Source organism: Mustelus asterias, chromosome 13 (assembly GCF_964213995.1).
Source record: "Mustelus asterias chromosome 13, sMusAst1.hap1.1, whole genome shotgun sequence".
NCBI classification, from domain to species: domain Eukaryota; kingdom Metazoa; phylum Chordata; class Chondrichthyes; order Carcharhiniformes; family Triakidae; genus Mustelus; species Mustelus asterias.
Window position 1 is genome coordinate 47539935 of NC_135813.1, and position 22087 is coordinate 47562021.

General features: G+C 41.6%; 1 protein-coding gene across 4 annotated transcripts in view; it reads left to right on the plus strand.

The window, feature by feature from the left end:
- LOC144503109 (tubulin beta-4B chain-like) overlaps positions 1-22087 on the plus strand; it is a 269050-nt gene that overhangs the window by 206729 nt on the left and 40234 nt on the right. For all 4 annotated transcript variants that reach the window (XM_078227617.1, XM_078227619.1, XM_078227618.1 and 1 more), the window contains exon 2: positions 20729-20837. In XM_078227617.1, coding sequence (XP_078083743.1) covers positions 20729-20837 — 109 coding nt within the window. The remainder of the gene's footprint in view (positions 1-20728; positions 20838-22087) is intronic.

Below are 22087 nucleotides of genomic sequence, written 5' to 3' on the forward strand. Positions count from 1 at the left end.
CTCCCTCTTTACTCTATCAAAATACTTCTTCAGTCTCCTTTTCAAGTGCTCCAAAGAGAACTAAGGGAGGTGATGGCCTAGTGGTATTATTGCTAGACTAATAATCCAGAAACTCAGCTGATGTTCTGGGGGACCCGGTTTGAATCCCACCACGGCAGGTAATAGAATTTGAATTCAATAAAAAATATCTAGAATTAAGAATCTACTGATGATCATGAAACCATTGTTGATTGTCGGAAAAACCCATCTGGTTAACTGATGTTCTTTAGGGAAGGAAATCTGCTGTCCTTGCCTGGTCGGGACTACATGTGATTCCAGAGCCACAGCAATGTGGTTGACTCTCAACTGCCCTCTAAAATGGCCGAGCGAGACACTCAGTTCATGGGCAACTAGGGATGGGCAATAAATGCTGGCCAGTCCGCAATGCCCATGTCCCACAAATAAATGAAAACAAAAAATTCCAGTTTCAAGTCTTACACACAATTGAGATTCCTTATCTTTCATAATAATCTAACAATAGAAAAGACAGCAGCTTGAAGCATCTGTTATATATTTAAGTAGTTGCATGATTTCTTTAAGAGCCAGTCACATGATTTGATAGTGATGTCATTTATTTTGTGCACAGGCTGCTGGTTAGTTTCAATTACTGTTCTGTGCAGTGCAGAGAACATCTTTTTCAATACGCCTGTTGTGTGTTACTTTGAATCTGTGTGTGCAAACACACAAAGCTTTGTTTTTTTTAAAGCTCACAACCCTTAACATAGTTAAGACATTATGAAAAGAAAATTGGCAACAAGTCGGGATTTTGTTTCATCGAGTACATTGAGAAAAGATCCTAATTAGAGGAAAAAAGACATTGAGGGTCCTTGTACTTTGAATATTATAAGGCTGGGGAAAATTAACAACAGGATTGAAGTATCTGTGCAGGAAGACAAAGTTAGAAAAAAGCTCTCTGTGTGGTTTTAAAAGAGGGTTTTTTTTCAATCAGAGAATGATGAAATTCCAGGCAGTATCTGGCATATTTGAAAAGAAGGAATCCTTTGCCATATGGCTGGAGCTGTTTGGAAAAAAATACATCAAGTCAGTGGCCTCCAGGGTAAAAGTGAGAGTACTGGGAAGACAGTTAAAAATATATATATTGAGCAGTCACAAGCTGCTAGTGCCTGCAAGAGAAATGATGGGTCAATTAGGATCCACGGGGCCTTTCAATGAAGAAAATGCGTCATGGAGTATCTATGTAGAGTGTTTTCAGTGCTTTGTACAAGCAAATAAATTTTCAGATGAGTTGCTTATACCAGCTTTTCTCCGTACAATAGGATGTGAAACCTTCAATTTGCTCCAGAACTTGGTTCTTCCAGCAAAGCCAGGAACCAAAACTTTTGATGACTTGACAAAGATCCTTGAAGATTACTCTCCAAAGCCACTGATCATCGTGGAATGGTTCAGGTTCCACCAAAGGAATCAAGTTGAAGGTGAATGTATTGCTCAGTTTATGACAAGCTTAAAAAGGCTGGCACAACATTGTGAGTTTGGTGAGCCGTTAGAAGACACTCTTCGCACTCATCTAGTTTGTGGTCTCCAAAATGAGGCTATCCAAAGAAGATTGCTTATTCAATATGCTTTGACTTTAAAGACAGCAGTAGAAATCGCAGTGTGGAACGAACTGACTGCTAAAGAGGCTTCACAATTTGGTGCAGGAATGAAGATCCTCAAGTTGGAAACAGCCAATAAGTCAAAACAGCAACAAGCATGTCACAGATATGCCAAAATAGGCCATTTAGTGAGTGAGCAAGGGTAATCATTGTAAGAATTGTGGCAAAATGGGTCACATTGCAAAAGCTTGTTAGGCGAAACCAGCTTTCCCTGAGAGGAATATTCAGTAGAAGAATCTGTGTACTTTCAAGAAGAAGAACAAGGTGCATTGTGCAAAAAGAATTTACAACATGGAAGAAAATAATTATGACTGTGAAGAAGAGAAGGTCCAGAAATATAATGAAGAGCTCCAGTTGAAAGTCTTATCCATACAGGGTGTAAATAACATAGATTCCGGATGATTCCTAAGTTAAGTGGGCAACCTGTTAGGATGGAAGTTGATACCTGTGCTGCTGTATCTTTAATTCCTGACACTATGTACGAACAAAATCTGAAGTATTTTCCTCTAAAACAGCTGCTGTGATTTTAAGGACATGAACGGAAGAGGCCATGTTGTTAAAAGCTTACATTATGGTCAACATAAAATTGAGTGGACAAACAGCGGAGTTGCCTCCATGTAGTCTGTGGTAATTTTCCAGCTCTGTTTGGGAGATCATGGTTGGAGAAAATAAAGTTTCATTGGAGTGCTGTTAACAGATTGGTCAATGCCAAAACAGACCTACAGCACCTTCTGGGTAAATGTAAGAGTGTATTCGAAGACATACTTTGCTCATTGAGATTAACTGAAACTCAAGATGAAGTCTAATAGTCAACCAAAAAGTCTCAAAGCAATAGTGGTGCCATATGCATTTTGTCCCAAGGTCAAAGAAGAATTAGTATGACTTGTTAACACTGATGTGTTAGAGCCAGTTACAATGAATGACTGGGCTACCCCTATTGTACCTGTCATGAAACCAGATGGTTCAGTTCGTATTTGTGGTGATTTTAAAACAACCATAAATCCAGTGCTGTGTGCTGATCAACATCTGCTTCCTTTAATTGAAGATTTATTTGTTAGGTTATTGGGTGAGCAGAAATTCAACAATTGATCTTTCACAAGCATATTTAAAGATGAATGTAGCCATTGAATCTCAACCATTGCTCACCATCATTACTCATAAAAATATTTTTCATTAAAGAAAATTGCCTTTTGGAATAACACCTGCACCAGCCCTATTCAAAAGATCGATGGATCAGATTTGAAGTAGTCTCTCTAGTGTACAATGATCCAGTGACCTGGATGATATTCTAATTACAGGGTCCAGTGAACAGGAGCACTTGAATAATTTAAAAGCAACATTGGGACATCTTCATGCACATGGTCTGTATATCAAAAAAGCAAGTATGACTTTTTCCAGAAATCAGTCCAGTATTTGGATCATGTTCTTGATAGTAGAGTCCTATCTAAAGCACCTAAAAAGATGGCCACTATGAAGAAGCACCACATCTGATTAATGTAATGCAGTTGAGGTCCTTTTTTAGTAAATTATGGCAAATCTGTTCCTAACTTAGCTACATTATTGAAGACTTTGCTTAATTTACTATGTGTGAAAGTCATGGGACTGGACAACATAATGTGAGAAAATGTAGAAAAATGTCAAAGATGCTTTGCCGAAATCTGAAGTATTGGTTCACTTTAATCCGAATCTGCCATTACTGTTTGTTTGCGATGCTTCACCTTATGAAGTAAGGGCAGTTGTTTCACATTTAATGCCTTCTGGAGAAGAATGACCAACAGTTTTTGCTTTGCATACTCTGACTACTGCTGTATCTAACCATGCTCAGCTAAAAAAAGAAGCATTGAATCTAATTTTTAGAGCAAGAAGGCTTCATAATTATTTATATGATGGTCATTTCACATCATTGACTGATCAGCGACCCTTAACTACTATTTTTGGGCCGTATAAAGGGATACCATTAGCTGCTAGCTGAGTGCAAAGATGATCATATTGTATGAATCGCATTTTGGCATCTTAAAGAAAAACTATTCATATGATTCCCCAAAGATAACCTTAACGAGAAAGTTGAGAACTACATTTGATTTGTTATTGCCTCCAGAAACTTCAGAGAATATCAACAACAATCTCAAGTTGCTAGATGAGAAGTGAGTGAAACAACACTCATTTCATCAAAGAGTTAAGAGTGTTAGCATGTGATTATGCAATGAGTGAGAAATGGGTACCAGCCATAGTTTTAGTGAAAACAGGTCCAATTTCTTACATGATTCAAACCAAAGATGAACTATCTGGTGACACCGTGCTGACCAACTGTTATCATCTCAAAATGATTTCTCAGTATCAGCTCCAGGAATGCCAACTTCTTTCATCCTTAGTATTGTGAAAACTACTACAGAAGATTTGGTTGAATCTGAGTTGCATGATGATTGTGTCTTTGCTATTTTACCATGTGAGAATGATGAGAATTAATTTCAAGAGATAAAGTGTCCACTGAAGTTCCAGATCATACTTTTAGGGCTAAGGACAACCAAAGAGGAATAGACGTCCTCCTTATCAACTTTCTTATTGACATGGTGGCACAGTGGTTAGCACTGCTGTCTCACAACGCCAGGGACCCGGGTTCGATTCCCAGCTTGAATCACTGTCTGTGTGGAGTTTGCACATTCTCCCCTTGTCTGCATGGATTTCCTTCAGGTGCTCCGGTTTCCTCCCACACTCCAAAGATGTACGGGTTAGGCGAATTGGCCATGCTAACTTGCCCCTTAGTGTCAGCAGGACTGGCTAGGTTAAATGCATGGGATTATGGGGATAGGGCCTGGGTGGGATTATGGTCGGTGCAGTGTAGGATTCTATAATTCTATGACAGTGTAGAATGAATAATGGTGCATCGTACTGTATTGTTGATCCTATGTATAACATTGTAGTAATTTGTTGTCATGACCATAGAAGTAAAAGGGAAGGAATGTTATATATTTAAGTAATTGCATGTTCTCTTTAAGAGCCAGTCACATGATTAGATGGTGATGTAATTAGGGTGTTGCACAGGTTGCTGTTTCATTTTCTATTCTGCACAGAGAACATCTCTTCCAATAAACCTGTTGAGTGTTACTTTGAATCTATTTGTGAAAACCACATCTTTTTCTTTTTGTTTAAAACCCACATAGTTAGGAGATTACAGCATCTCACTTAATTATTTTCAATAAAAGCAAAATATCGCTGAAGCTGGAATCTGAAACAAAAACAGAAAATGCTGGAAAATCTCAGCAGGTCTGACAGCATCTGTGGTAACATTTTCTGTTTTTGTAATTATTTTCAATGCTTGGATTTAAAAACCTCAGAAATATGTTAATAGACATCGGAAGTGAATTATTGGAATTCTGTTAAAGGGCACCTTTAAAAGGTTTCAATTACAGGATCAAATGCAGAACAATGTCACAACAAATGGAGTTTATATAATGTTGAAACCACACAAAGCACTTTGAAAGGTGATGAAAAGTAGATTAAAGGAATGGATGTAAGCTGCATTAGAGGTAACTGAAAGCTTTGGTGAAATGTGTTCAGAATGATTTAAAGCTGAATAAGTGGATGAATTTAGTGTAGTCCATTACTGGGTTGTACTGCAAAGAAGGCTACAGTTGGAAGCCTTGGGAAGAAAGAGGCTGTTAGGCTGTAGGATTTTGCAAGACCACAGAAAGTTGCTCAAAGGTGGTATTTAAACTTAATTAAAGTGTCCTAGCTGAAGATACAGCAACCACTGGTGGAGCAAGTTAAAACTGGAGATGCACAAAAGGCTGGAATTGAATCAGTGCAGACATGTGAGGGTAGTGGGGCTGGCAGAGATTAGAGATTGGAGTGGGTGAAGCCACGGAGGAGTTTGAAAACGAGGATGAGAATTTTAAATTTGAGTCTTTACTTCAACGGGAGCCAGTGTAGATCAGTGAGCACAGTGGAGATGGGTGAACACAACTTAGTGTGAGTCAGGACTCCGACAGCAGATTATTGGATAACCTAATTTTTATGGAGTATAGAATGTGGCAGACCAGCCAGCAGTGTGTTTGAATAGTCCAGTTTAGAGATAAAAACTGTACGGAAGAGCTGAAGCAGGGGAGCACCCAGTGATATTACAAAGATGGAAACAGGCGAATATGGTTGATGGTTTATCTTGGGGTCAAATATGACGTGGAGATGCCGGCGTTGGACTGGGGTAAACACAGTAAGAAGTTTAACAACACCAGGTTAAAGTCCAACAGGTTTATTTGGTAGCTTTTGCTACCAAATAAACCTGTTGGACTTTAACCTGGTGTTGTTAAACTTCTTACTTCAAATATGACACCAAGGTTGTAAACAGTCTGGTTTGGCCCCGACAGGTGCTGGGAAAGGGTAGAGTTGATGGCTACAGATAGCAAGGACTGAAGATAATGGTTCCACTCTTCCCAGTATTATAATTGAAGGAAATTTCTACTAATCTAGCACTGTACATCAGGTAAACAGTCTGATAATACAGAGACAATGGAGGAGACAAGAAAGGTGTTGGGATGCCATCAGTGTACATTTAACAACATGTTGAAGGATTTTGAGAGCAAAGGGAGCTTGGAGCTGGGGTTGTTGTTATAAGAATGGTGGAATCAAGGATTGGTATGTTCATCATAAAACATACGACCAAGGAGCTGGAATAGGCTATTCATCCCTTCGAACCTGCTCTGTCAAGGCTGATCGTAACTTCAAATCTGCATCCCGCCTATCCCGATAATCTATCACCCTCTTGTTTACCAAGAATCTATCCACCTCTGTCTCAAAGATATTCAAAGACTCTGCTTCCACCGGCTTTTCAGGAAGAGAGTTCCAAAGGCTCATGACCCTGAGTGAAAAAAATTGCCTCATCTCTCTTTTATATCTGCAACCCCTTATTTTTAAACAGTGATCTCTGCAAGACTGGGCGGACAAGTGGCAGATGGACTTCAACCCAGATAAATGCGTCGTGGTCCATTTTGGTAGGTCAAATGGGATGAAGGAGTACAATATAAAGGGAAAGACTCTTAGTACTGTAGAGGATCAGAAGGACCTTGGGGTCCGGGTCCATAGGACCTAAAATTGGCCCCGCAGGTGGAGGAGGTGGTTAAGAAGGCGTATGGTGTGCTGGCCTTTATCAATCGAGGGATTGAGTTTAGGAGTCCGGGGATAATGATGCAGCTATATAAGACCCTCGTCAGACCCCACTTGGAGTACTGTGCTCAGTTCTGGTCGCCTCACTATAGGAAGGATGTGGAAAAGATTGAAAGGGTGCAGAGGAGATTTACAAGGATGTTGCCTGGATTGAGTGGCATGCCATATGAGGATAGGCTGAGGGAGCTCGGTCTTTTCTCCTTGGAGAGACGAAGGATAAAAGGAGACCTAATAGAGGTGTATAAGATGTTGAGAGGCATAGATCGGGTGGACTCTCAGAGGCTTTTTCCCAGGGTGGAAATGTCTGCTACGAGAGGACATAGGTTTAGGGTGCTGGGGGGTAGGTACAGGGGAGATGTTAGGGGTAAGTTTTTCACACACAGGGTGGTGGGCGAGTGGAATCGGCTGCCGTCGGTGGTGGAGACGAACTCAATAGGGTCTTTTAAGAGACTCCTGGATGAGTACGTGGAGCTTAATAGGATGGAGGGTTATAGGTAGGTCTAGAAGGTAGGGATGTGTTCGGCACAACTTGTGGGCCGAAGGGCCTGTTTGTGCTGTAGTTTTTCTATGTTTCTAAGAGAAAACGTCCTCTCCACATCCACCCTGTTAAAACCCTCAGGATCTTTATGTTTCAACCAAGTTGCCTCTTACTCTTCTAAACTAGTGGGTTTCCGCAGGGGTCAGTGTTGGAATCACAACTTTTCACTTTATACATCAGTGATCTAGATAAAGGAACTGAGGGCATTGTGGCTACATTTGCAGATGATACAAAGATAGATGGAGAGACATGTAGCATAGAGGAGGCGGGGAGGCTGCAGAAGGACTTGGACAGGTTAGGAGAGTGGGCAAAGAAGTGGCAGATGGAATACAACATGGGAAAGTGTGAGGTTATGCACTTTGGAAGGAAGAGTAGAGGCATAGACTATTTTCTAAATGGACTTGGGAATTCTAGTTCAGGGTTCTCTTAAGTTTAATTTGCAGGTTCACTTGATAATTAGAAAGGCAAATGCAATGTTAACATTCATTTCGAGAGGACTACCAAATAAAAGCAGGGATGCACTCCTGAGGCTTTATAAGGCTCTGGTCAGCCCACATTTGTATTATTGTGAGAAATTTTAGGCCCATATCTAAGGAAGGATGTGCTGGCCCTGGAAAGGGTCCAGAGGAGGTTCACGAGAATGATCCTGGGAATGAAAAGCTTGATGTATGAAGAGCATTTGAGGACTCTGGGCCTGTATTCGATGGAGTTTAGAAGGATGAGGGGGATCTCATTGAAGCCTGGATAGAGTGGACGTGGGGAAGATGTTTCCATCAGTAGGAGAGACTGGGATCCGAGAACACAGCCTCAGAATAAGGAGACGACCCTTCAGGACCGAGATGAGGAATTTCTTCAGCCAGAGGGTGGTGAATCTATGGAATTAGTTGCCACAGAAGGCTATGGAGACCAGGTCATTGAGTGTATTTAAGACAGAGATAGATAACATTCTATTAACTTTCCTAATTATTCAGCAATGAAGCGGGGAGGGGGGTAATGGTGACTGATTTATAGAGAAGGGGACAGTACCTGAGGAGAGAGAATTTTCAGGAGGGGACATGAATGGTCAGCAGTTTAGTGGGCATAGTGACGAAGGGGCAGGAGACTGAGTCTCATGGACAAGATGAGCTGAGAGTGGGCATGAAAATAGGAGAGAAAGTGGAGAAAGATGTGAGATCAAGGCCCAGGGTATCCATGCCTTTAGAATGGTCAAGTCCAGAAACAATAATGTACTTCTGGCTGGCCTCACATTCCAGCCTGGTGTCTTAACTCTCACCATGTCACATTCTTCCATCTGCTCTCTGCACATTGATTGTTTAATTGGATTTAATTTAATTGGCTCTTGTTTAAGCAATGCCCCCATTTTAAATTTCTCATCCTTGTTTTCAAAGTGCTACATGGCCTTGCTGCTTGGAATCTCTCATCTCTTCTGGTGCCCCTACTCTCCAAGATATCTGCACTGCTCCAATTCCAGACTCTTACTCAACTCTGATTTTAATTTTTCCAGCAATGGCGGCCACACTTTCTAAGCTCTGGAATTTTGTCCTTAAACCTCTTCATCTCTTTGAAGAAGTTTGACCCAATGCACTAAAGAGAGGGAATCTACTGAGGCAGCTTATTGGTGGGATTGGTTTTCGTCACAAATGCATGAGCTCTTGCACTGTGAGATGAAGGTGGATGAGACTGGGAGTACAAGTTAAGATGGTCTGCAGTAGAGAAAAGAAACTGGGGATATCTTTGCATTTCTGGATGTTTCTAGAATAATGAATAGTGACAGACAAGCAGGACCCAACAGTGCTTCATTTCATCCAAATACATCTGAATGCCTAAACTAGTTAGCTATTCATTCTAGTGTAAATTAGGAAGAATTTACACGACATGCAGGACAAGACATGGGAAGCTAAGTTTTGAACCATTTGGATTTTGCAAAATAGGCCAACAAGGATGATATTGTGGGAGACCTGGCCTTGGATAAGATGCTCTTTTGGGGAGTTGGTGCAGACTCAATGGGCCGAACGGCCTCCTTCTGCACTCTAGGGTTTCTATATAGGCTCAATGGGCTGAATGGCCACTTCTCCTAATTCATATGTTTGTAGGGGTGGAGGGAAGTGGTGAAAAGGAAAAATGATGTGGCTGATTACATGCTGCAGAGAAGTTGTGAATAAGTGAGGATGACGCACTGTGACTGGAGGTTGTCAGTGGTGACTTTGGTAATGATAGTGTCTGTGCCATGCAAGGGGAATACAAGAACGAAGACTTGTACAGGATGTTTTAGGAATGCATTTGCATGGAGCGGGGAGGTGATGTGTTCAAGGAGGTTAGAGATGGACCTGTATTTGCAGAGAGGATCAATGGTTTTTGAGAGGAAATTGGTAATGGCAGCTTTGCAAGGATGGGAGATGTGACATCTGCAAATAACCAAGGCATAAATTAAAATTCAATATTCTCTCTACTGAGATTATGCTCCAGGTAGCCTGTGACATGGTATGACTCTCAACAAGTTTAATGAGAATGGATGAGAAACTAGAGGCATTTCAGATTAACAATAACTGGAGAAGTTATTAGAACTTGTCATTAGGGATAGAGTGACTGACTATTTAAACAATTTTCAGCTGATGAGAGAGAACTAACATAGCTTGAAGGCTAAATCATGTCTGACTAATCTAGTTGAATTTTTTTGCAAAGATTATTGAAGTAGATAAGGGTGTGTCTATAGATATTGACTTACAATAGACAATTGAAAATGTTCCATTTGAGGTTATTGGCAACAATGAGAGAGCACAGAATTGGAGGGAGCCTTTTGACTTGGGTTGTAAATTATTTGGGAGGTTGGAAACAGAAGGAATAAGAAATAGTAGCGTTGAATGACAGGTGATCCCCAGTGTTTGGAACTGGTACCTCGCTTTTCATTATTTATTCGTGACTTCAATGAAGGAACAGAGTTGTATATCCAAATTTTAAAATGCCAGTAAGTTTGGAGATACACAGCATGAAATTGCAAAAGAACATGGACAGATTAAGAGAGTGGCCAAAACTAGTATATTAAGTTAATTGAGGTCAAATGTATGGTCATTCACTTTGAACTCTCCAAAAAATCCAAGTGTTGCTGTTGGGAGAGAAGCGACTACAAAGGGAGAGAGACTTGGGAGTCCCAGTACAGCCAATCCAAAATACTGGAACCAAAAGCAATCACAAAGGTAGGTTAGCCTTTATCTTGAGGGCTGGAATAGTAAGGGATGAAGTTATGTTGCTTTGTTGCATCTTGGTTATCATCATCATTTTAAACATAAAACCTCAGGAAGGATATATTGGTCTTCGAAGGAGGGCAGTGTAGTTTCACCAGGATAACGCAATAGTTTAGAAGATTACATTATGAAAACAGATTGCATAAACATGCTTTGTATTCTGTAATCCCGTGAGCATTGGAAATTGAGGAGCGATCTGTTTGAGATATTTAAAATATTAAAAGAATTTGATAAGGTAGATATGGAGAAACTATTTCTCCGCAATAAAGCACTAGAAGACATAACCTTGAAATTAGGTCTGGGCCAGTCATGAGGGAACTTGGGGGAATAATTTTTTCATATATAAGATTTTTGAAATTTGAAACCATCTTCAATAGGTGGTAATGAGGTTAAGTTGAGGTGCAGATTGTGCATGACCTAAGTAACAAACAGGCCGGAGGAGCTGAATGTTCTACTCCTTTTTTCCCTGTCTAATACATTTGTGTCAAACAAACACTGCCTTTTGTAGTTTGGTTCCTGATCCTGCTCCAAGATATACTGTATAATAATCTGTTCACTATCAGTGCCTAAACATAGGAGATATGTTTGTTTTACATGATTTAAGTGCTTCATTTAAAATCATTACTGCTGCAGGTAATTGTTTTGTGCACACCCACTATTGCATAAACTGCAGCAAGTTAAATGATCATTTGAATTTGTCATGTTTAAATATATCATTTTCATGTTGACAAACTAACTATTGGAGTGCCACAGGGATCAGGGCTGGAGTCTCAACTATTTACAACCTACTTTAAATAGCCAAATTTCCTTTCTTACAAGAAGTCTGTAAAGGACTATAGATAGGTTAGTTAAGCGAGAGGGCAAACATTTGGCTTCTTCTAGAGTTTTCTGCCCAAAGTTAGCTCCAACCCACAGCACCAAGATCGGTGGTGTTCTCCATTTTGGCAGGAAGAATAGTAAAGCAGAATAGCATGAGACTAGCATGCTGCCATGCACAGCAATCTGGGTGTCCACTAACTGGCAGGTCTGTAACAGTAAGAAGTCTCACAACACCGGGTTAAAGTCCAACAGGTTTGTTTGGTAGCACAAGCCACAAGCTTTCGGAGCGCTGCTCCTTCATCAGGTGAGTGGGAGTTCTGTTCACAAACAGGGCATATAAAGATACAAACTCAATTTACAAAATAATGGTTGGAATGCGAGACTTTACAGGTAATCAAGTCTTAAAGGTACAGACAATGTGAGTGGAGAGAGGGTTAAGCACAGGTTAAAGAGATGTGTATTGTCTCCAGCAAGGACAGTTCATGAGATTTTGCAAGCCCAGGCAAGTCGTGTGGGTTACAGATTGTGTGACATGAACCCAAGATCCCGGTTGAGGCCGTCCTCGTGTGCGGAATTTGGCTATCAGTTTCTGCTCAGCGATTCTGTGTTGTCATGAAGGCCGCCTTAGAGAACGCTTACCCGAAGATCAGAGGCTGAATGCCCATGACTGCTGAAGTGACTTCATACCCTTCTCACTAGAGAAGAACATACTTGGGAACAGCTTTAAACTCCACTTTGATCACAAAAGTATAGACTTGGTAATAGGTCAGAAGGAGGTTATTTGACATATCATATCTGTGCCAGCTGTTCATGACAGTAACTCTGCTAGACTTCCCCAATCCCCCCCAACATCCTTTTCCAGTAGCCTGGCATATCTTTTCTCTTTAGACAAATCTGATTCCCTTTTGAAAGCCACAATTGAATCTGCCTTCACTACACGCTCTGATGGTTTATTGTTAATTCTACACATTTGCTGAGTAAGATATTTTTCCTAATTTCATCTTGTTTCGTTTGCTAATCAATATCCTCTGGTTCTTGATCCTTCAAGCAATGGGAACATTTTGTCTCCATTTATTCTATCATGATTTTGAAAACCTTTGTCAAATCTCCTCTGAACCTTCCCGATAGAGAAAAGTCCCAGCTTTGCCAATCTACCTTCAACACTGAAGTTCCTCATCCCTGTGTTCTTCCTGTGTCTGCATGGGTTTCCTCCGGTTTCCCCCTACAGTCCAAAAGATGTGCTGTTTAGGTGCGTTGGCCATGCTAAATTCTCCCTCAGTGTACCCAAACAGGTGCCAGAGTGTGGCGACTAGGGGATTTTCACAGTAACTTCATTGCAGTGTTAATGTAAGCCTACTTGTGACACTAATAAACTTTAAACTCTGATTGCTCTGATCCTTAGGAGCGTTGAAGCAGGAGTTGGCCATCTAGCCCTCAAACCTGCTCAGCTGCCATTCAACTTGATCATAGCTGATCCTCTACCATTTTCTTGCACCGTCCCCATATCCTCTGAGACATTAATATCTAGAATCTATCAATCTCTGTCTTGAACTTGCTCAATAACAGCCTCAACACCTCTTTAGGGAATTCCAAAGATTCATCACCCTCGCGACACTGTTCCACTCTCTCTATCTTTGGCCACTGTGCTCTCACTGATTAATCCTTGTACTGTTCTGCATGGTGCTCTCTGATTGCTCTGTTCCCGGACTTCCTTATATTGCTATGTCTGGTTCTCTTTGAGCACCCTACTCATGGATCTCACTCCTTGCGACTCTCTGCCTGGCTGTCTCTCTTCGCTCTACTCCCGGGCCTTCATGCTTCATTGCTTTGATGTGAAATGATGCCATGAGTTGCACTAATTGCCATGGTAACTAGTAAGAGACCAACATATTAGTTGGAGATTTTAAGTTATTAAAATTTTAATGGGACAATCTTGCCTCTACTGGTTAGACAGTGAAGTATTTCCACAAGACTGTTTATGACCTTGTTAACAAAAAGTCAACAGGGAAAGAAAATGTTCTGTATTTGAATGAGTAATAGGGATGATCAAATTCTAACATGAATATGAATGAGTCTTTAAGTATCCATGATTATAATGTCACATCTGATATAACAAGAATTGGAATGGTTACTAAAACCTAAACAAGATTGTTAGATTTTAACAGGACTAACTTTCATTGCTTGAGAAGTCTGATCAAAATGGACCTGAAATGTTTGAATAAGGTTAGGAGAGTAGAGGGACTTGGAATTCCTTCAGTAAAGTAATCCTGATTGCAGTGAACCAACGTATAGTCATGCAAACCAAAGAGACTGAGTTTAAAGACATTCCCTGCCTGGTTGAATGATGTGACATATTGGCCTTTAAGGGTGTTTCTCTGGAAGGGTCATATGACCCACTGGTCCAATCGGGAACCGAGTTGGAGACCCACTCAAACTTGCCTGGGCTTGTTCCAGCAGTCGGATGTTTCAACTTGTGGAGTTAAGCCCATTTTCATTGCTCTGTGATGTGTATAGTTGTTCTGTTAATAAACCTTTGTAGTTCACCGACCGGAGTTCGAGCCTTACCTTGCTACACTACAATGGTGATGAGGGTAAATTGGGAGACTACCGTGGCTAGGTGCAATTCATGACCAGGCTTCTACTTGATTTAGGCCGCAGTAGCAAAATGTGTGTTAAGCGTGCCTTTGATTGGGAAACCCGATGCTTTTGATCCTAATGTGGGGCACTGGGGTCAATCCATCGAGCACCTTGCATTATTCTTTAGAGCCAATGGAATAGAGAGGGAGGAGAAACAGCAGATTATCCTGTTGTCAGTATGGAGAGCCCAAACATACAATTTGATCCAGAGCTTAACTTCTCTGGAGGCCTCTGATACTGAACCTTTTGAGAAGCTGCTGGCATTAGTAAAGGAGCACCTTCACCCCAAAGCATCTGTAATCATGAAGCAGTACAGATTTAACTCAACTAGCATGAACCCAAGAGAGTCTATTGCAGAGTTTGTGGCCAGATTGAGACAGCTGCTGAGCAATGAAATTTTGGAACCACGCTCCAAGATATGCTCAGAGACAGACTAGTCTGTGGATGAAAAATTTGACCTATGCTGCTGGCTGAGATGGATGTTACATTGGCCAAAACCATAGAGATTGCACAGGCTATGGAGCGTGCTGAGAAGATGATGAGTCTGGGAAAGGATGTGTAGATAGTTTGAGTCATGTTGAGATCAAAAAGGAGGTATTGGGGTTCTTGAGAAACATTAAGGTAGATAAGTCCCCAGGGCCTGATGGGATATACCCCAGAATACTGAGGGAGGCAAGGGAGGAAATTGCTGGTGCCTGGAGAGAAATCTTTGTATCCTCACTGGCTACAGGGGAGGTCCCAAAGGATTGGAGAATAGCCAATGTTGTTCCTTTGTTTAAGAAGGGTAGTAAGAATAATACAGGTAATTACAGGCGGGTGAGCCTTACTTCAGTGGTAGGGAAATTATTGGAGAGGATTCTTTGAGACAGGATTTATTCCCACTTGGAAATAAGTGGACGTATTAGTGAGAGGCAACATGGTTTTGTGAAGGGGAGGTCGTGTCTCACAAACTTGATCGAGTTTTTCGAGGAAGTGACGAAGATGATTGATGAGGGTAGGGCAGTGAATGTTGTCTACGTGGACTTCAGTAAGGCCTTTGATAAGGTCCCTCATGGCAGACTGGTGCAGAAGGTAAAGTCGCATGGGATCAGAGGTGAGCTAGCAAGGTGGATACAAAACTGACTCGGTCAAAGAAGTACTGTGCCCTGTTTGAGAGCAGATTTCCACTCCATCTGACGAAGGAGCAGCGCTCCAAAAGCTAATGGCATTTGCTACCAAATAAACCTGTTGGACTTTAACCTGGTGTTGTTAAAACTCTTACTCGGTCAAAGAAGACCGAGGGTAGCAGTGGAAGGGTGTGTTTCTGAATGGAGGGCTGTGACAAGTGGTGTTCCTCAGGGATCAGTGCTGGAACCTTTGCTGTTTGTAATATATATAAATGATTTGGAGGAAAATGTAACTGGATTCATAGAAACCCTACAGTGCAGAAGGAGGCCATTCGGCCCATCGAGTCTGCACCGACCACAATCCCACCCAGGCCCTACCCCCACATATTTACCCGCTAATCCCTCTAACCTACGCATCCCAGGACTCCAAGGGGCAATTTTTAACCTGGCCAATCAACCTAACCCGCACATCTCTGGACCGTGGGATTGATTAGTAAGTTTGCGGACGACACAAAGGTTGGTGGATTTGCAGATAGCGATGAGGACCATCAGAGGATACAGCAGGATATAAATCAGTTGGAGACTTGGGCGGAGAGATGGCAGGTGGAGTTTAATCCAGACAAATGTGAGGTAATGCATTTTGGAAGGTCTAATACAGATAGGAAATATACAGTAAATGGTAGAACCCTTAAGAGTATTGATAGGCAGAGGGATCTGGGTGTACAGGTATACAGGTCACTGAAAGTGGCAATGCAGGCGGAGAAGGTAGTCAAGAAGGCACACGGTATGCTTGCCTTCATCGGCCGGAGTATTGAGTTTTAAAATTGGCAAGTCATGTTGCAGCTTTATAGAACCTTAGTTAGGCCGCACTTGGAATATAGTGTTCAATTCTGGTCGCCACATTACCAGAAGGATGTGGAGGCTTTGGAGAGGGTACAGAAAATATTTACCAGGACGTTGCCTGGTATGAAGGGCATTAGCTATGAGGAGAGGTTGGAGAAACTTGGTTTGTTCTCACTGGAGGACGGAGATTGAGGGGAGACCTGATAGAAGTCTACAAGATTATGAGAGGCATGGACAGAGTGGATAGTCAGAAGCTTTTTCCCAGGGTGGAAGAGCCAATTATTAGGGGGCATAGGTTTAAGGTGCGAGGGGCAAGGTTTAAAGGAGATGTACAAGGCAGATTTTTTACACAGAGAGTAGTGGGTGCCTGGAACTCGTTGCCGGGCAAGGTAGTGGAAGCGGATACGGTAGTGACTTTTAAGGGGCCTCTTGACAAGTACATGAATAGGATGGGAATAGAGGGATATGGTCCCCAGAAGGGTAGGGGGTTTTAGTTAAGTCAGGCAGCATAGTCGGTGCAGGCTTGGAGGGCCGAAGGGCCTGGTCCTGTGCTATAATTTTCTTTGTTCTATGTTCTTTGTTAAGAGTGATTTGTAACTACATAGCATACAGCATTACAAGGTAGATAGGCTTGGGGGAGGGGTCCCAAATGATTTTGGTGCCACAGATGAGAGCACAGAGGACTATGCAAGCACGAACAGTGAACAAGAGTGGGAAGAGAGTTACCTGTGTAGGGCAGAGTACCATTTAGCATGATACCTTTGGTGTGATGTAGTTGCCCTGAAAGGGTCATGTGACCAACTGGTCTAATCAGGAGCTGGGTTGGGGACCCATTCAGACTTGCCTGGGCTTGCTCCAGCAGTCGGATGTTTGGGCTTGTGGAGTTAAGACCTTTTTCATTGCTCTGCAGTATGTATAGTTATTCTGTTAATAAACCTTTGTTAATTCACTGACTGGATTTTGAGTCTTATCTCGCTACGCTGCAAGTGGAAGTGCCAAGCAACTCAAAGAAGCAAACAAGACCATGAAGGAATATGATAGGGAATTAAAATTAATTCAATGTCAAAAGGCATGCCTGGAGGGTAAAAATGGCAAATATAATTTTTCAATTGAACATGGGAAGAGAAGTAAATTAAGGACATTTTTGTTCTATTAAGAGTGAAGCCACTGAGAGTGTGATCAGGTGAGTGCATGATAATTGACACTGGCTGCAAAGGTACTAAATATAATTCTTTTGCCTTTTGTGGTAGCTTACTAAATCTGGAAAATGAACCAGACCGTGTTTCAGAGGTAAGTCGTGATGCTATTCACATCACTACCAACATGGTTTTTCAATAACTGCAAATATAAGGTGAATAATTCTTGAGTTGGATAAAATCATTTTTGGATCATTAAGAAAGGAAATTGCAGGAACACTGGTCCAAATATTCCAGAAATTTCTAAATACTGGCAAGGTGCCCGGGATGGATAAAAGTAACAAAGTGACTTGGGAAACTACAGACCAATAATGTCCATTGTGGGTAAAGTTAAGATATGGAAACACTTATTAAAGATAAAGTCATAGAGCATCTGGATATAAATAAAAATTTAAAAGATGTGTTTGTGAGAGCTGGTCTTGTTTTTCTGATATTTTTAATGGTATCATAAAGGAGTTCAACAGGGGTAAGACAGTACAGGCATCCTATACTTTGTTTTTACTAAGACTTTCAATACCATTTCTTTGGAAGGACTGGTAGTGAAAATAAAGAAAGCAGAAATCAGTGGCAATATTTTACAATTAATATGTATGTTGTTGGCCAATAGAATTCAGATGGTAGTGCCACAGCAATTGCCCTGAATCTGGAAGATTGTTACCAATGAAGTTCCACTGGGGTCTGTACTTGGACTTCTTTTACAAGTGCCAGGCAATGACTATCTTCAACAACAGAGGATCTAAACATCGTCTCTTGACAGTCAATGGCATTACCATCGCTGAATCTCCCATTATCAACATCCTGGGGTTACTATTGATCAGAAACTGAACTGGACTAGCCATATACATACTATGGCTACCAGAGCAGGTCAAAGGCTCGGAATCCTGCAGCAAGTAGCTCACCTCCTGACTTCCCAAAGCCTGTCCACCATCTACAGGGCACAAGTCAGGAGTGTGATGGAATATTCTGCACTTGCCTGGATTGAGTGCAGCTCCAACAAGAAGCTTGACACCATTCCAGGACAACCAGCCTGCTTGATTACTACCCCTTCCACAAACATTCTTCCACCACCAACGGACTGTGGCAGCTATATGTACCATCTGCAAGATACAGGGCAGAAACTCATCAAGGTTCCTTTGGCAATACCTTCCAAACCCACGACCATTGCCATCTAGAAGGACAAGATCAGCAGATACCTGGAAATGCCACCACCTGGAGGTGACCCTCCAAGCCACTCACCATCCTGATTTGGAAATATATCGCCGTTCTTTCACTGCCACTGGGTCAAAATCCTGGAACTCCCTCCCTAACAGCACTGTGGCTGTACTTACACCTCAGGGACTGCAGCGATTCAAGAAGGCAGCTTGCCACCACCTTCTCAAGGGCAACTGGAGATGGACAATAAATGTTGGTCTAGCCAGTGACACCCGCATCCCATAAAAACACAATATCGTTTATAAATGTTCTGGGACTCAAGGATACAAACACAATTGTTAATTTGCAATGACACAAAGCTAATGAAGGTGAAGGATACAAAGCTGAACTGGATAAGCTATGGAAGATTTTGAATCTACTTGTTAAACAGATGAAGTTTAATATAAAGAAATGCAAAGTGTTTCACATAATGCTGGAGATCCTGATTGACAATAAATTCAAGTTATCACAAGAATGGCAGAGTAAAACAAACCAATCAGATCATGGGGTGTTTTAAAAGGTCAGTATAGTGTCTTTAGAACTCTCTTCCCCAGAGGGAAGTGGATGCAGGGTCGCTGAATATTTTGAAAGCAGAGTTAAATAGATTCTTGACCAACAATGGAGTCAAAGTTATCAGGGGGTAGGTGGAATGTGGAATTGAGGCCGTAATCAGATCAGCCACGATCTTGAATGGCAGAGCAGGCTCAAGAGGCCTACTCCTGTGCCTAATTATGTTTGTATGTAATAGTAAGAAAATGCTAACACTTCATAAATCATTGGTCCGACTGCACCTAAGATACTGTGTACAGCTTCAGTCGCTGCAGCTTTAACAGTATATTGCAGTAATTGAAAGGGCACGGAAGAACAACCAGAATTCTTGAGAGGATGAAGTGATTGCATTATGAGTAGCAATTATGTAAATTGTGCTGGAAGGGAGATAGTCAAGAGGATTGCTGTTTTTCTAAAATGAGACGATAATGTCGACCATGAAAGCCAGAGTAAAGCCTAAAGTGCTGGAAAAACCCAGCAGGTCTGGCATCATCTGTGGAGACTGAAAACATTGAGTCCAAGATGACTTCTTTAGAACACAGTAGATCGAGAGGACATGGATCATATTCAAGCCACTCAGTTGCATCAAACTGCTAGAAAGAATAATGAGCATGTATTGCTCATCCCTAATTGCCCTTGAGAAGGTGATGGTAATCTGCCTGCTTGAACCATTGCAGTGGGATAGGTAAACCCACAGTGCTGTTAGGGAGGGAAACATTCTTGAATGTTGTAGCTCTATTCATACAGGTCAGTGGAGAGTATTCTACAACACACCCAACTTGTGCCTTGTAGGTTGTGGATCAGTTTTGAGGAATCAGAAGTTGAGACACTTGTGCAGGATACCAAACCTCTGACCTGTCCAGTTGCCATGGCATTTATGTGGCTGGAGCAGTTGAATTTCTGGTTAATATTATCTGGTCCCCAGGGTATTGATGGTGGGGATGGGAATCTCATTGAGAGACTATTAGATTCCTGTTGGAGATAGTTATCGCCTGGTGTAAATGTTACTTCCAAGCTTAGATATTTGTTCAGATCTTGCTGCATGAAGGAACAGACTGCTTCAGTATCTGAGGAATTGCATTTGGGACTGAACACTGTGCAATCATCGTTTCTGACCTGATGGTGGTCGTTAATGAAACAGCTATTGGAGCAAGGATGCTGCCCTCAGAAACTCGCGCAGTGATGCCCTGCTAAAATGATTGACTTCAACTACCATAGCTGTCTTTCATAATACTAAATCTGAGTGCAGCCACTGCAGGATGCTCCCCAATCCTCTTGAATCCAGTTCTTCTGTGAAGTGTTGAGCTGAGTGGTCCAGATAAACTGTGAACTGAGCATCAGCAAGTAGGTTATTGTTGAGTAAGTGAGGAGAATATCCTGGGTGTTGTTATCTAAATGGAATTGACCTAGGGGGGGAGTATTAGTTATTTGCCATCTTCTTTGAGACTGTAAAGTCAAGGAAATTTATTTGTTGGGCTTTTTAGTTTAATCATATTTGAAGTAGGTTTGGATGAAGAAAGTATTTCAATTTGTTTAATCTCTTTCAGAATACCGTCTTCCCTCTTTTTTCTCCCTTAGCTGTTTTTTTATTTCTTAAAGGAGTTTAGTGTTCAATCCTCAACCTTCCTGTGGGAAACCTGTTTTTCAACAGCATGAAGAGATACTTAATGGTATCAGTGCCCCTCGCCAACCTGTGTCCATAATTAATGATAGTGTCCATGCATATTAGAGCTAGTCCTCTTAAATATGCTTAACTGATTTACATATGTTAATATTGACTTTATACTCTTTTTAGTTCTGGGAAGTTATCAGTGATGAGCATGGCATCGATCCTACCGGAACCTACCATGGAGACAGTGATCTCCAGCTGGAGAGAATTAATGTCTATTATAATGAGGCTACAGGTATTAATTGGCATATTTTACATATTTTAGGATGAATAATGTGAATAAGAGTAGTGATTTCTCCCAACGTGTCACCCTGTCATCAATCCCACTTTTTAAAATGTCACCATTTTAGGGAATTCTATGTAAAATTCTGTCACAACAAGCAAATATCGTACTTCCATTGTGTTAAAGAACAAAGAACAATACAGCACAGGAACAGGCCCTTCGGCCCTCCAAGCCCGCGCCGCTCCCCGGTCCAGGATTGAATCCTGAATCCAGGATCCCCGCCCAATTTTCCAGCCTATCTACATACCAATATCCTATCCACCGAGCTGTCCCTCACAGCTACGATGCTTTGTTCATTACAACCTATTAACTCACCCCCACCCCCCCATTCCAGACCATGTGATCTCCAGGGAGAGGCGAAAACCCAGAGTGAAAAACCCCAGGGCCAATATGGGGAAAAAAAAAATCTGGGAAATTCCTCTCCGACCCCCTGAGGCGATCGAAACGAGTCCAGGAGATCACAATGGCCCTGATCGGAAAATGCTTCCCAACCCGTCATTTCCACTTCCACGAACACCATATGAATTCCCTGCCCCCGAGACAGGTTCCCAACTATGCGCAGTCTCGCTCTGTACTGGCACCAGCAAGATGATCATAGAATGAAGCCTTGAAACGAGAAACAAGGAACAATTAGCCCGCGCCGCTCCCTGGTCCAAACTAGACCACTCTTTTGTATCCCTCCATTCCCACTCCGTTCATATAGCTGTCTAGATATGTTGCTGGAAATATGATGATTGGTGTTGACTGGAGATCTGTACAGTACTGAACTGTATCAGCTAAAATTTGGCACTCAGGCAATGCAGGATAGTTACTCCAGATGCACTGCAAATTTAAGTGTCTAGTATCTGTGAAAAGTAGTTTCACAAACAAATACCTTGCTTTCTTGGAATTAAAAATGTAGAGCATCAACTAGTTTTCAATGAGCAGTCACTAGTTTGTAGATTAAATTGAACAGCTTCCAGTTTTGCAATCAGGTGAAGCATGATTATTTTGGTGTATTCCCTGAGGATTTTTTTAAAAATCTGAGTGGCATGCTTTGAAAGGAGATGACAGGTGTTACAACCTCTTTCCTTATAACCGCCCAAACGAAAGAGCTGTTTGTAAGTAGTGTAAACAAGAAAACAACAAAAAAAAATTGATTTTAGCTTAATGGGTTTATTTATTTGACTGGTGGAAACACTAACCAGTTTAAAATGTCATTA